At 41.8% G+C, this 11,721-nt stretch overlaps 1 protein-coding gene across 2 annotated transcripts in view; it reads left to right on the top strand.

Moving 5' to 3' along the window:
* Positions 1 to 11,393, top strand: part of FAM110B (family with sequence similarity 110 member B) — a 115,677-nt gene extending 104,284 nt beyond the window's left edge. For both annotated transcript variants that reach the window (XM_054985341.1, XM_054985342.1), the window contains exon 2: positions 8,225 to 11,393. In XM_054985341.1, coding sequence (XP_054841316.1) covers positions 8,575 to 9,687 — 1,113 coding nt within the window. In that variant the 5' untranslated portion in view covers positions 8,225 to 8,574 and the 3' untranslated portion in view covers positions 9,688 to 11,393. The remainder of the gene's footprint in view (positions 1 to 8,224) is intronic.
* The last annotated feature ends 328 nt before the right edge of the window (positions 11,394 to 11,721 follow it).

Here is an 11,721-nt window from a genome sequence, read left to right on the forward strand (position 1 = left end):
CTAGGGTTATGGGTGTGGGGCAGGTGGGGGTGGATTTGGGTCTGTGTGTGGCAGCTGGGGGGATTTGGGTCTGTGTGTGGCAGCTGGGGGGAATTGGGTATGCATGGGGCTGTAGGGGGTGGACTTTGGGGGCTGAGAGCACCTACTTTGGGAGGCCATGAAATGCCCCCCCAAGTGGGAGCTGGCTGAGCCTCAGTGTGGGGTGGGAGGAAAGGTGGGAGAAGGGCCCCTGAGGGTTGGCAAGGGCCCTGGCAAGACAAGCCTCTGTTATTTCCCAGCTGGAAATAGTGGAGAAAGGGGGGGAGCACCTACTTTGGGAGGCCCCCCAAGTGGGAGCAGTCTGAGCCTTGGTGGGGGGTGGGGGGAAAGGTGGGAGAAGGGCCCCTGAGGGTTGGGTGCATTTTGCATGCAAAATGCCACCCCTGGCAAGACAAGCCTGCCTCTTCATTTTTTCCCCATAGGAAATAATGAAGATCAGCAGCAGCAAGTACAAAATAGGAGATTAGCAGCAGCAAGCGAAAACCTTTCCCTTTTTAGGCGAGGATGGGGGACCTGGTTTGGGGGGCCATAACATGGCCCCCCAAAGTCCAATCTGTCTGAAACTTGGGGGGGTTGTTAGAGAGGAGTTAGAGGAAGGTCCCCACCAAGTTTGGCTTGTTTCGGTGGGAAAATGCCTCCCCCAGGCTTCAGGGGGAGCCTGGGGAGGCTTTTCCCCATTGAAATGCATTACCGAAACAAGCCGAAATACCGAAACAATTACCAAATCGCAAATACCGAAACGGCTTGCCGTTTCAGTATTAGCGATTACTGCAATGGTTTCTTGTTTCGGTAATAACTGAAACAAGAATAACGAAACGGTGTGCCTTTGCACACCCCTAGTTAGGAGTTATCACCTACTACCTGGGAGTCCAACTGCTGCACAGTTGGAGATTGCCACACCGATATACTCACTAAGCCACTCCCTAAAGACAAGTTTGAAAGTCTACGCAAGAAGTTAAACCTTGTGGACTTTGTACACTAGACCTTGAGAAAGGGTGTTGATAATACAGTGTCTTGTATACAAAGAAGGCAGAAAACACAGAATACCTGCAGGGGGCAGCAAATCTGACAGTTAGATAGACAACAAAATAAGATCTTTCTTTCTGAGTCTCTTCTGTCCTCCTTGTATGTCTCCAGATTGATATGCTTAAGATACTTCCTGCTTGCTTCCTCACAGAAGTCCCACCAAGTTTAGTAAGATAGTATCTATTCTATTTCTCTGCTTTCTATCAGAGTTGTAGTTCCTGATAAATTCTCTTCATTCACTCCTTAATCAGACTCAAGATCATTCCTAAGATATACCAGAGCCTACACTCTGCATCAGGCATAGCTCCCTGGCCTTGGCAGCCTCATGACCAGAGCTCTGACCCTTCAAGAGGCTGACCAGGAATCCAGAAGCCTGCGTTGGAACCAGCCCCCAAGGCAACCTCAGGCAGGTGGCAGGAGGGATGGGACCTGATGGGTATGGCCCGCCCACCCCCTTGCAGCCCCCAATCAGAAGCCTGGACAAGGCCAGGAGTCACAAGAGGTGGGGGTGGGTCAAGGAAAAAGTAAAGTTTTCCCTAGACTGTGCTTCAGCCCCTGTCCCAGGGACTGACCAACACTCTAGTCATAGGAATAGAGGTGGGGCTGGGAATGAGGGAGGGGGATAAAAGAGGGCTCCAAGAACAGGCTGGGGAGGAGCACAGAGGTGCTACAGGAAGCCCAGAAAGACAGCGCAAGAGAAAGAGGAAGCAGCCCTCCAGGGGATTAGCAGAGGCTCAGGGGTGACACAAGCCAAACCTGCACCCCCCCCCCCTTTTTGAGGCCTGCGGGAGCCCTTGCAGAAGGGTTATCAGATGGCAAAAGGAAGGACAGTGAAGCCTCCAAATTGTCACATGGGAGAAGGGGGTCCTTAAAGTATGTTGGACCCAAACTCGAGAGGGCTTTAAAGGTCAATACTAACACCTTGAATTGGGCCTGGAAGCAAACTAGAAGCCAGTGCAGGTGAAACAAGACTCAATCCAGTCAACATTCTCACCACAACATTCTGTACCAACTGTAAGCTTCCAGATAGTCTTCAAGGGCGTTCCCATAGAGCACATAGTTGTAATCTAATCTAGATATTACCAGGGCATGCATCACATTGGGAAGATCATTCCTGCCCAGAAAGGGCCACAGCTGGCTCACCAACCAAAGCTGGTGAAAGGCACTGTGGCATCTGCTGCCACCTGTTTATCTAACAAGAGGCCCAGGTCCAGCAGCATGCCCCAAGCTATAAACCTGCTCTTCTAGGGGAAGTACAACCCCACTTAGAACAGGAGATATTCCATTTCCTGGGTCATACCTCCCCCATCCCCGCCACCAGTAGCACCTCCGTTTTGTCAACCCTCATCCATTCCAAAACTGCCTCCAGGTACCTGTTCACAATTTCCGCAGCTTCCCTCTAATATGCTCATAGGGCTAGATAGAGCTGAGTGTCATCCTCATATTGGTGGCAACTCAGTCCAAATCTCTGGTTGACTTCACTCAGTGGCTTTGAGCAGCCCAAAAGGAGCAAGGATCATACAAGCAAGTGGTAGGTCTTAAACTTCCAAGAATCCTGTCCACATCCTCAGACTGTACAACCTGAAAGGTATCCCGCACAACTGGACAGATTGGCACTTGGGGACCATCCAATCCTATTGCTGGTAATGTAGAGACCAAGTCGAAATGGATGCAAGAGACTTTATCTGCAAAGTGCTTAGCAAAATAATTGCAATGGGCAGTCCACCTCCTCCTGTAGATCAGAACACATCTCTAAGACCACCTCCACCCAGGCAGAGAGACAATTAGGGAGCAGGTTGAGCCGTAAACCAACTGAAATCCAATCCTGTCTTATACTCCCAAAAATAGACACACTCTCTCAAAACCAGAAGAGTCCTGGACAGGGCATTGAACCAGTTGTTCTTTAGGGAACCCACAAAGACTTTGCAAACCTGGAGTGTTTTTTTCTGCTTTGTAAAAAGATGTTCTTGTCTGTTCACTTAAATCCAGTTTTTGGATTTAAGTTTCCACAGGTTTAGCCATGTTGAGAATTAGATATATTGACAATTGGAGATCCACAAGGAACTTGTGCAGAAGGAGCATCCTGTTCTCCCTGCCTTTGCCCCCACCCCTCCCCCAAACCTTCTCTGTTACTTTTCCCTCCCCCATTCTTTCTTTCTCCCCCCCACCCCTTCTCTGTCATCCTTTCTCCCCTCACCCCTACTCTCAGTCATCTCCATTCTTTGGCACCACCATATAGGAGGACTGTCACTCTCAGCAGCTGTGAGAAGGCTGGCAGGTTCCCCACCTTGTCCTCTGCTCCTCTCCAGTTTTGCTACTTCAGCACTGCACCACTGAGGGAAAAGAGAGCAACAGCATCTGCTTCTTCTACCCTGTCCTTCTCCTCACATGCCCCCTGCCTCAGAAAGAAGAGCTGTGTGCATGTACACAGACAACTGTTCTGTTGGGGGGGGGGGTTAAATTCCCTCCCATTAGGGCTTTTCTGCACACCTGGGTCTCCCCCCAGATTTGTAGTCAACTTTTTTTTCTCTCTCCGTGGCCTTAGCCCTCAAACGTCAGTACAAATGCAGCCATGTTGAGAATTAAATATATTGATGATCACATTCACACTTTTTTTTGTATTCTGTAAGAATACCTATTCAAGAACCCCCAAAAGAAACATTATTACAAAAGATATCCGAAAAACAGAATTTGTACAGCTGGAAAATTTATCGAACCACATTCTGCTGCAGTATTATGTTTTGCAGTACTAGATGCATTTTACATTTGATGGAATATTAAGTACAATGTTTTCTTAATAATTTGTAGTGTTACTGTTTCATAATTAGTCTAATAATGCCTATTAAAGAGTTCATTCTATATTCCTAAACTGACTAAATGATGTTTAGCTCTGGGTTTATTGCATTGTTTATTTCTGCACTTACTACTGAAGTATAATAAAGCTCTCTCAGTATATGAAGTATAAAAAACTTTTATTGAGATGGATAGTAATAAAAACATTATACCAAGAATGTTCATAAGAATGCATAATGTATGTGAATTACTAGCATCTTAATTTTATTTTAAGGAATTATAAATATTTTACCATTTTTTAATGCAATGTGATGCCCTTAAAAGAGAAAAACAGCTTGTACTTTGTGTACATCATTTGCCAGGTGCATTTAATAAAATGTTATCAGAATTACATTTTTAAATGCCCATAATGGTAAAATATTCAGGTAATTAAAAACAGAACTTTCATAACATCTTCACTCTACAAATAATTACAGTGCCTTCATTTCAATAAATGTTGGGGGGAAATTTTATACTTTTTACCATAGCAATAAAGTAGTTCAATGGGCTGTTTAATAAAAAAAAAGTTTTAAAGATGTTTTACTAATTTTGAACCATTTGAAGTGAAGAACATTTTTCTATAAAAAACCCACTTTGATGCCTCATGCAAAGTCATTTGAATGGAAACCCATATGAACTGACATGGAGCCCTCCTTTCATGTCACTGCAGGTACACTCCTTGCCACATGATCCTTATACAGAGTAGCCAGATGCTTCAAAATAAGGTTCTAGAAGGGTCCAACTCCAGTTGCTCTTTGCAGTTAATTAGGCAGTAAGCCTGACAGTAAAACAAACAGTATTTAGTCCACCACACAGTTTGATCTTAGAGGAAATCAGCTGATCAAAATCTCTACCATTAATCGTAGCTTTGCTTTCATGAGGCATGTTTTTGCCCCACCAAAAGGGACACCAGCGGCCTTGTTATGAGCAGAACTTGAGTCAGAGCACTCGCCCATTTGGTGATTCTTACATTGCAGAAAAAATCCCAACTAACAAATCCTGGTTCCTTCAGTAACTTGAGCTATCAGTTGTTGCAAAGTAAGGACAAAATTTAGTGGGCCTTCCTTAATGATATTTCATCTCGATATACCATCCCAGATGAATTACTTCAACCTCCAGGAAGCAATGTCGACTTAAAGGAATGGATTTATAAAGAAGATGCCCTAATTGACCAGTTTTTAATCAGTAAATCAAAATTTGCTCCGTGGTACAAAACCATAAAGAAAGATCACATTAGAGCGCATTATTTGACTGAAATTACAATGTACAACCTCAAGGTAGCATTCACATCATTACGCTTCCAGTCTATACCAACCGAGATGCTACTCAGATGATTTTTTTTTAATTCATTGATCAGCATATATGTATCTATGGAACCTCAATTACCACACTATGTTTTAAACTGTCCCTTATACCAAGAATCAAGGGGAAAATTTCTTGCCAATATTCTATGTGGTCTCGATCTTTTCCTTAATTTTGATAAATTAAACTTTATGCTCTCAGATATAGATCCTTTTATTTCCAATAGAATTACACTTTATGCCCTGGCTGCCAGGAAAATAAGAGAAAATGTGACAACTAGGAAAGTAAACAACTGATACAGATTGCTGCCTTTTAGTCTGTTCGTAATCATCTGATTTTAAAGCTGTTTATATTTTGGGTAAAATGCATACTGTAATTGTATCTGCATGCATGTTTTATTATGAAAGGTTTTGGATTGTGAAGGCCTATGGCCATATACAATAAATTCTTATTACTCTTACTCGTAACTTCGCATGTTTATTCAGACCAATTAGGGCCAAAACAGACAAGATGTTGGGAGTTTCGTGACTGGAGATCCAAGCATTTTGTTAAATGAAATTATCAAACATGGGAGGGACATGATTTGGATTAGACCATGGCACAATGGGAACCAGGGTTAAGCTTTCCCTTCTACATAGTTTTTCCCAATCAGAAGTGCCCCCAGGGAACCAGTGTTTGCCTCATTCAGGTAACATACTTGTATACTTTCTCAGTGAAGCAAACAGTGATTCCCAGAGCCATTTCAGATCACAAAACTATGCATACTTGCAATCCCAACTGTGATCCCTTTCCCTGTGCACCTGATAATTGCATGTTTTTATAATGAGGGACACTTTATTGTGGAATTCCTGGATCCTCATCTGGTTTTGCCCTCAGAAACATTGAAATAGTAACAATTTATCCATAAAAGAATTATGTATAATATGCTGAATGTATGACATGTCAGGGTATATCAGCAGTGCTGATCTGCTATCAGTGCTGATCTGTGTACATGCCACCAAGTCACTTACAACTTATGGCAACCCGATGAATTAACAACTTCCAGGACATCCTAGCTGATCTAGTCACCAGGTTTTTGAATGTGTGTGTTAGCGTTGTCTGTGTTCCTATTTTATTTCAATTGGGTATTTTATTTCATTGGGGTAATATGATGATCATAATGTGATCCATTTGCCAGTATATTACTTTGAAAAGCAGATTGATAAAGATCCCCTGTGGCAGACATTCTCTTAAAAGCATAATTAAGATGAGTATTCTAGATTGTTGTTGCCAAAAATAAGAGGTAGGATAACAGCATAACCTCATTTCCCCCTAGATTTGCTTTAGTTTTCTTCAATATCAAAAACAGTTATCAGGGAAATTGCTAAGCAAAGGCTACAGATAAGAACTTTGGAGTTGTATATCAGCCACATAAGAATTGTTGTAACTTTTTAAAAAAGATTTTGTAAAAAGTTGCTAGAATTTTGAAAATGGGTTCAACTAGTTGCCTCTAGAGCATTTTTTCTCCATTCAGTGACCAACCACTGTCTAGTACGCCAATATCACTTGTTGTTTTTAAAAAAATATTTCTAGCTCAGCTTTCTGTCTTTACGGCAGGTCACAATAATTTAAACTCATATAGAACTCCCTAATAGATAACAAACGATTTTACTGAATACCAAAGCCAAATTGCACATTCCTAGTCTAAAACCATTATTCTCAAGTAGTTTGAACTAGACTTTAAAACTAGTAGATAGCTATTGTAGCTGATGCAAAAAAAATTCCCAGCAGCCTGCTCCTGGGGTCTGGCCATGCCATTCTGAACCAGTTGCAATTTTCAAACACGGCTCTTGATTATCATATCTTTGTACTGTTGTTGGCATCTATTAACCCCCGTGATGATGACAGATACATGGTGACTATATGTGAGAACACTATCTGGCTGTCTTGGCCTAGTAGTCTTTGGCTCCTCTCTTAATTGCATATTGTTTGGCAAGAAAATTGTGATGTGCCTGTATCTCCTGCATTATTTCATGACACTTGGATGTCTCTTATCAGCCATATAACTTGCCCTGTCTATTGAATAGCTATAATCCCCCAAAGCAGCCACATCATTTCCCTCTTTTCTGCCAGTACCCCTTGTTGTCACTGCATCTGCTGCTTTTCTGCTTTTCCTGTTGGTCTTTCTCAAAGAAGAGCCCCACATTGTTGACTGCAAATAGCAGCAGCAGGAGGGAAACAGAAAGCCCATCAGAGAGAAAGGTGTGTTAAACGAGAGTAGCAAGCAGTAGATGGCAACAAGCCATCTTGAAAAACGGGGAGGAGCCAGATGGAGGCAAAAAGGGCATATGTTTCCAATGCTATATAATACATTTTCAGAATTAATTTGCCTCTGAGAGAACATGTACTCATTCTGATTGTATGGTTATCAGAAATATTTTTAGCCCAGGCAAGAGAAAATGAATTGCTGTTATAAAATATAAAGAAGGCAGCTAGCCTAAATACCAACCCTGGGTGGGGGGTGCATACATGAACTGTGTGTAAGGCATGATAGCAGGTTTATTTTGTTTATTTTAAATTATTTTATCCTGCCTTTCCTGGATGGCTCAATGATAAAAGATACATTTTCATCACAGCCCTTAACATTGTTTCCCGTGAAAGTCAGAAATGCAGTCACCACATGGAGGAAGCCTAAAACCACATGAGGTCTCTAAGCAGAAAATATGAATTACCTGATAAGCCAAGGGATATACTACTATAATTTGAAATCTTTTTTAACCCTTAGGTTATGAATCAGTAGCATCTTTATAAAATGAATAAATACCACCTGTATAGACATGTAAATGGGAATCATTAATCCCAGTTTGCTTACCATCTTAATAAGGTATAAATCATTAGGAAAAGGTATGAAGAAGTGTTTCAGCTGGTATAGTCCACTACGTGTAGTCCAGCCAACAAGTGAAAGAGTGTACAGATGGATCTCTGTTGCTATTGCTGTGATATCATGCACAGTTACTAACATGTGATTGGCTATTTTGCGTTTCAGATCACTGCTTATAGCTGAGCACAAAGGAACCACAGAAGCCTCCACATCCTTCAATGAGAAGAAAGAAGCCAGCAGAGCAGGATTAATGCAAGCTTGTTTCTGGTGGCCTTTTGGTACAAAGGCTGCCTTGGAAGAGAATAAAGAAAGAAAGAAACACCATGATATTTAATGAGCTGTGAAATGAAGCACAGTTTCTGCTGCTGCTACCGCCACCACCATCAGTGCTCCTAACCCTCACATTCCAAAATTCATCTGCTATTCATTGTGCTTAATATACATGTTTCTGTACCGTGCATTTAGAAGATTCCAGAAAGGAGTTCAAAACGGCTGCTGGGGAAAGGCCACCAAACATGCCTACAGAAACACTACAGACAGGTAGCATGGTCAAACCTGTCAGCCCTGCCATCACTTTCACTTCCGCTGTCCCTCTTCGCATTTTGAACAAAGGACCTGACTATTTCCGCAGGCAAGCAGAGCCTAATCCAAAAAGACTTAGTGCGGTAGAGAGGCTGGAAGCTGACAAGGCAAAATATGTGAAGAGCCAAGAGGTCATCAATGCCAAGCAAGAGCCTGTGAAGCCAGCAGTGCTTGCCAAGCCACCAGTATGTCCTGCAGCTAAGCGAGCCTTGGGCAGCCCTACCTTGAAAGTGTTCAACAATAATGTAAAGACTGAGAGTGGGGTCCAGAGAGAGAATCTAAAGCTAGAGATTTTGAAAAATATCATCAACAGCTCAGAGGGCTCCAGTTCAGGTTCAGGTCACAAACATAGTTCACGAAACTGGCCTCCCCACAGATCAGATTCAGGAGACCTAAACCGGCACTCCTTTGCAGAATCCTTAAAGGTATTCCCAACACAAGGCCGTAGCAGTCCTCAAGAAAGCAACTCCAGCGTGAGCAGAAGACTACTGGAACAGTCGCCAGAGTCATTCCTGCATGTTTCCCACAGCTCATCAGACATTAGAAAAGTATCTAGTGGTAAACCCTTAAAAGCAATACCATGCAGTAGTTCAGCTCCACCTCTGCCTCCCAAACCCAAAATCACCGCCATCACTACTTTGAAATCACCGGAGATGGACATGGTTGAGCCCAGTTGTGGCGTCAGCAGAAGACCTTCACTCCAGCGCTCAAAGTCAGACTTAAGTGACAGATACTTTCGTGTTGATGCAGACGTTGAAAGATTCTTTAACTACTGTGGACTGGATCCTGAAGAGCTTGAAAATCTTGGGATGGAAAATTTTGCAAGGGCTAACTCTGATATTATCTCGCTCAATTTTCGCAGTGCAAGTATGATCAGTTCAGATTGTGAACAGTCTCAGGACAGCAACAGTGACCTTAGAAACGATGATAGTGCCAATGACCGCGTGCCATATGGTATTTCTGCAATTGAAAGAAATGCCAGAATCATCAAGTGGTTATACAGCATCAAGCAAGCTAGAGAGTCACAGAAAGTGTCCCATGTGTAAGTAAATGCACAGGGGAACAGGCAAGGACTGTATCTTTGTGAATATTCAGTTGTGAAGGGTTGTGAAGTCTACTTGAAGTCTTAATACACTTCTCAGATCTCTTTTTGTGTTGCTTGTTGTGCAATGTTTTCAAGTTGCATGCCTGTCAACATGTGAACTGACCTGGCTTCCACTTGAACAATAATTAGCTACAGAGCCTGGCTGAGCATACACACATTATCTGCCAAAAGTTTAAGACCAGAATCCAAATAGGGCTTTGTTTATAAACAAATATGTTTACATTAAATGGCTGTACGGCTTCTTTTTAATATTTCTGTAGTTCCTTGTTGGTTTTTTAAAAATAATCTCACAATGTTTGTGTCTTAATTGCAGGTATAGTTAATAGACACAGGTATCTTTTCAGCTTCAATTGAAATAAATTTTGGAGGCAAAAAAGGAACATTGCCAAAGTAAGAGATATTGGGTTGATCCAATGTACTGTTAGCCCAGCTCTGACAATGGAATAGAAATTTCTCACCTTTCCCCTCCTGCTGCAGCCCATAGAGCTTCTCAAAATGCTATTCGTGGGGCACAGAGTACCCTTAAGAACAGCACGGGGAGCAAAGTGGGAAGGTCTGCAATGGAGAAATTAGTGAACATTGTCCTCCTCTGCTGCTGGTGGAAGTGCCTTATGCCAGCAGAAAATGGCCTTTGGCTCAAACCAGTAGTCTAAAACCTTATCTGCTATCACCAGAAAATGATTTAAAGTATCTGTACATAAAGTACCTAAGATGCAATCTTTTGAAACAAGATGTTCACCTTTTAAAGAAGTAGCCAGGATTTTCTAGTTTTAAAGGTTCCATTAGAACCCTTTTTATAATCCTTTTTAGATTAAGGTTTTCTGTGGGGGTAAAGGTTCCTGCACACTAAACCTTCCTCAAAAAAGGACTCAAAAGTGTATAAGCTACTCTTGCGGGTGATTGGTGAACAATGGACTACAATGGTTCCACCAATCACAATGTTATTAGAAGAGGCCAAAAAAATAACAAGTGAAAGATGGGTTGATTTTGAAAGGAAGGTTCCTTGTCTTAAACTTTTGACAGGAATGGTTAGATCCTATTTGTTGATCTTGAATGCCTTTTAAATGAGACAAAGCACATCATGATTACAAGCTCCTGCTGCTGACTACGTTTTTGTAGACCTGTTGAGCAGTTCATGAACTGAAAATGGAAGTACACAGCCATATCAGTATAAGAGCCTCTTTCTTACCCGGACATGAAACACACTCAGTATAACTGAAGTATATCAGAGAATTGTGATAATGTTGTCTTAAATATGTTATATCTTAAGGCTGTGGAAGTTTGTTACAGCTCTAGGAAACTGTAGAGACATGACAGTATGTAGCTCTTTTTTTTTTTTGCCCCTTCTCTTCCTGCCCCCTTCCTATGGTGTTTAGTGCTGCACGTCAATTTGTTACACATTTTTTGACAACCTTGTGTCTTCCCTATGGTTTAACTGTCATGTCAAAGTGACAGTTGTGGTGCGTAGCGGAAAAGTTGAAAGTGCAGTGGTTTGCTTCATTATTATTATATTCATGCTTTGAAGTACTTTGCAGCACTATCTAATATTTCATCAGCTAATAGGAAACTTTTTATTGTGTAAATGCTGTAAGACTTTGTACATATTTCAGTTCTTATGAGATCTTTAAAAAAGAGAGTGTTACGCTAATAAATAGCTCTTGGTGCAGTTACTGGTTGTGTGTTTCTGCTCTTGTACTCTTTTTAACCTTCAGTGTAGAAAGGAAGATGGATTCCAGTGAATGTGAATGCAGCTCTTCGTTATAAACTTATAGGAAATACAAGCACATACCACATATGCCTATACTATTGTATTTATTTCAGACGAAATAAATGAAGTGATCCTGATCTGATAGAAGAAAGAGATTAAACCCTAATTACAAATCTTAAACTCTTCTTCCCACCAGCACTTATAACAGTAATAACAACAATAGTGTGCTTATATACCACCCTTCTGGACAGATTAGTGCCATACTCA

This window comes from Eublepharis macularius, chromosome 7 (genome assembly GCF_028583425.1).
Source record: "Eublepharis macularius isolate TG4126 chromosome 7, MPM_Emac_v1.0, whole genome shotgun sequence".
Classification (NCBI taxonomy): Eukaryota; Metazoa; Chordata; class Lepidosauria; order Squamata; family Eublepharidae; genus Eublepharis; species Eublepharis macularius.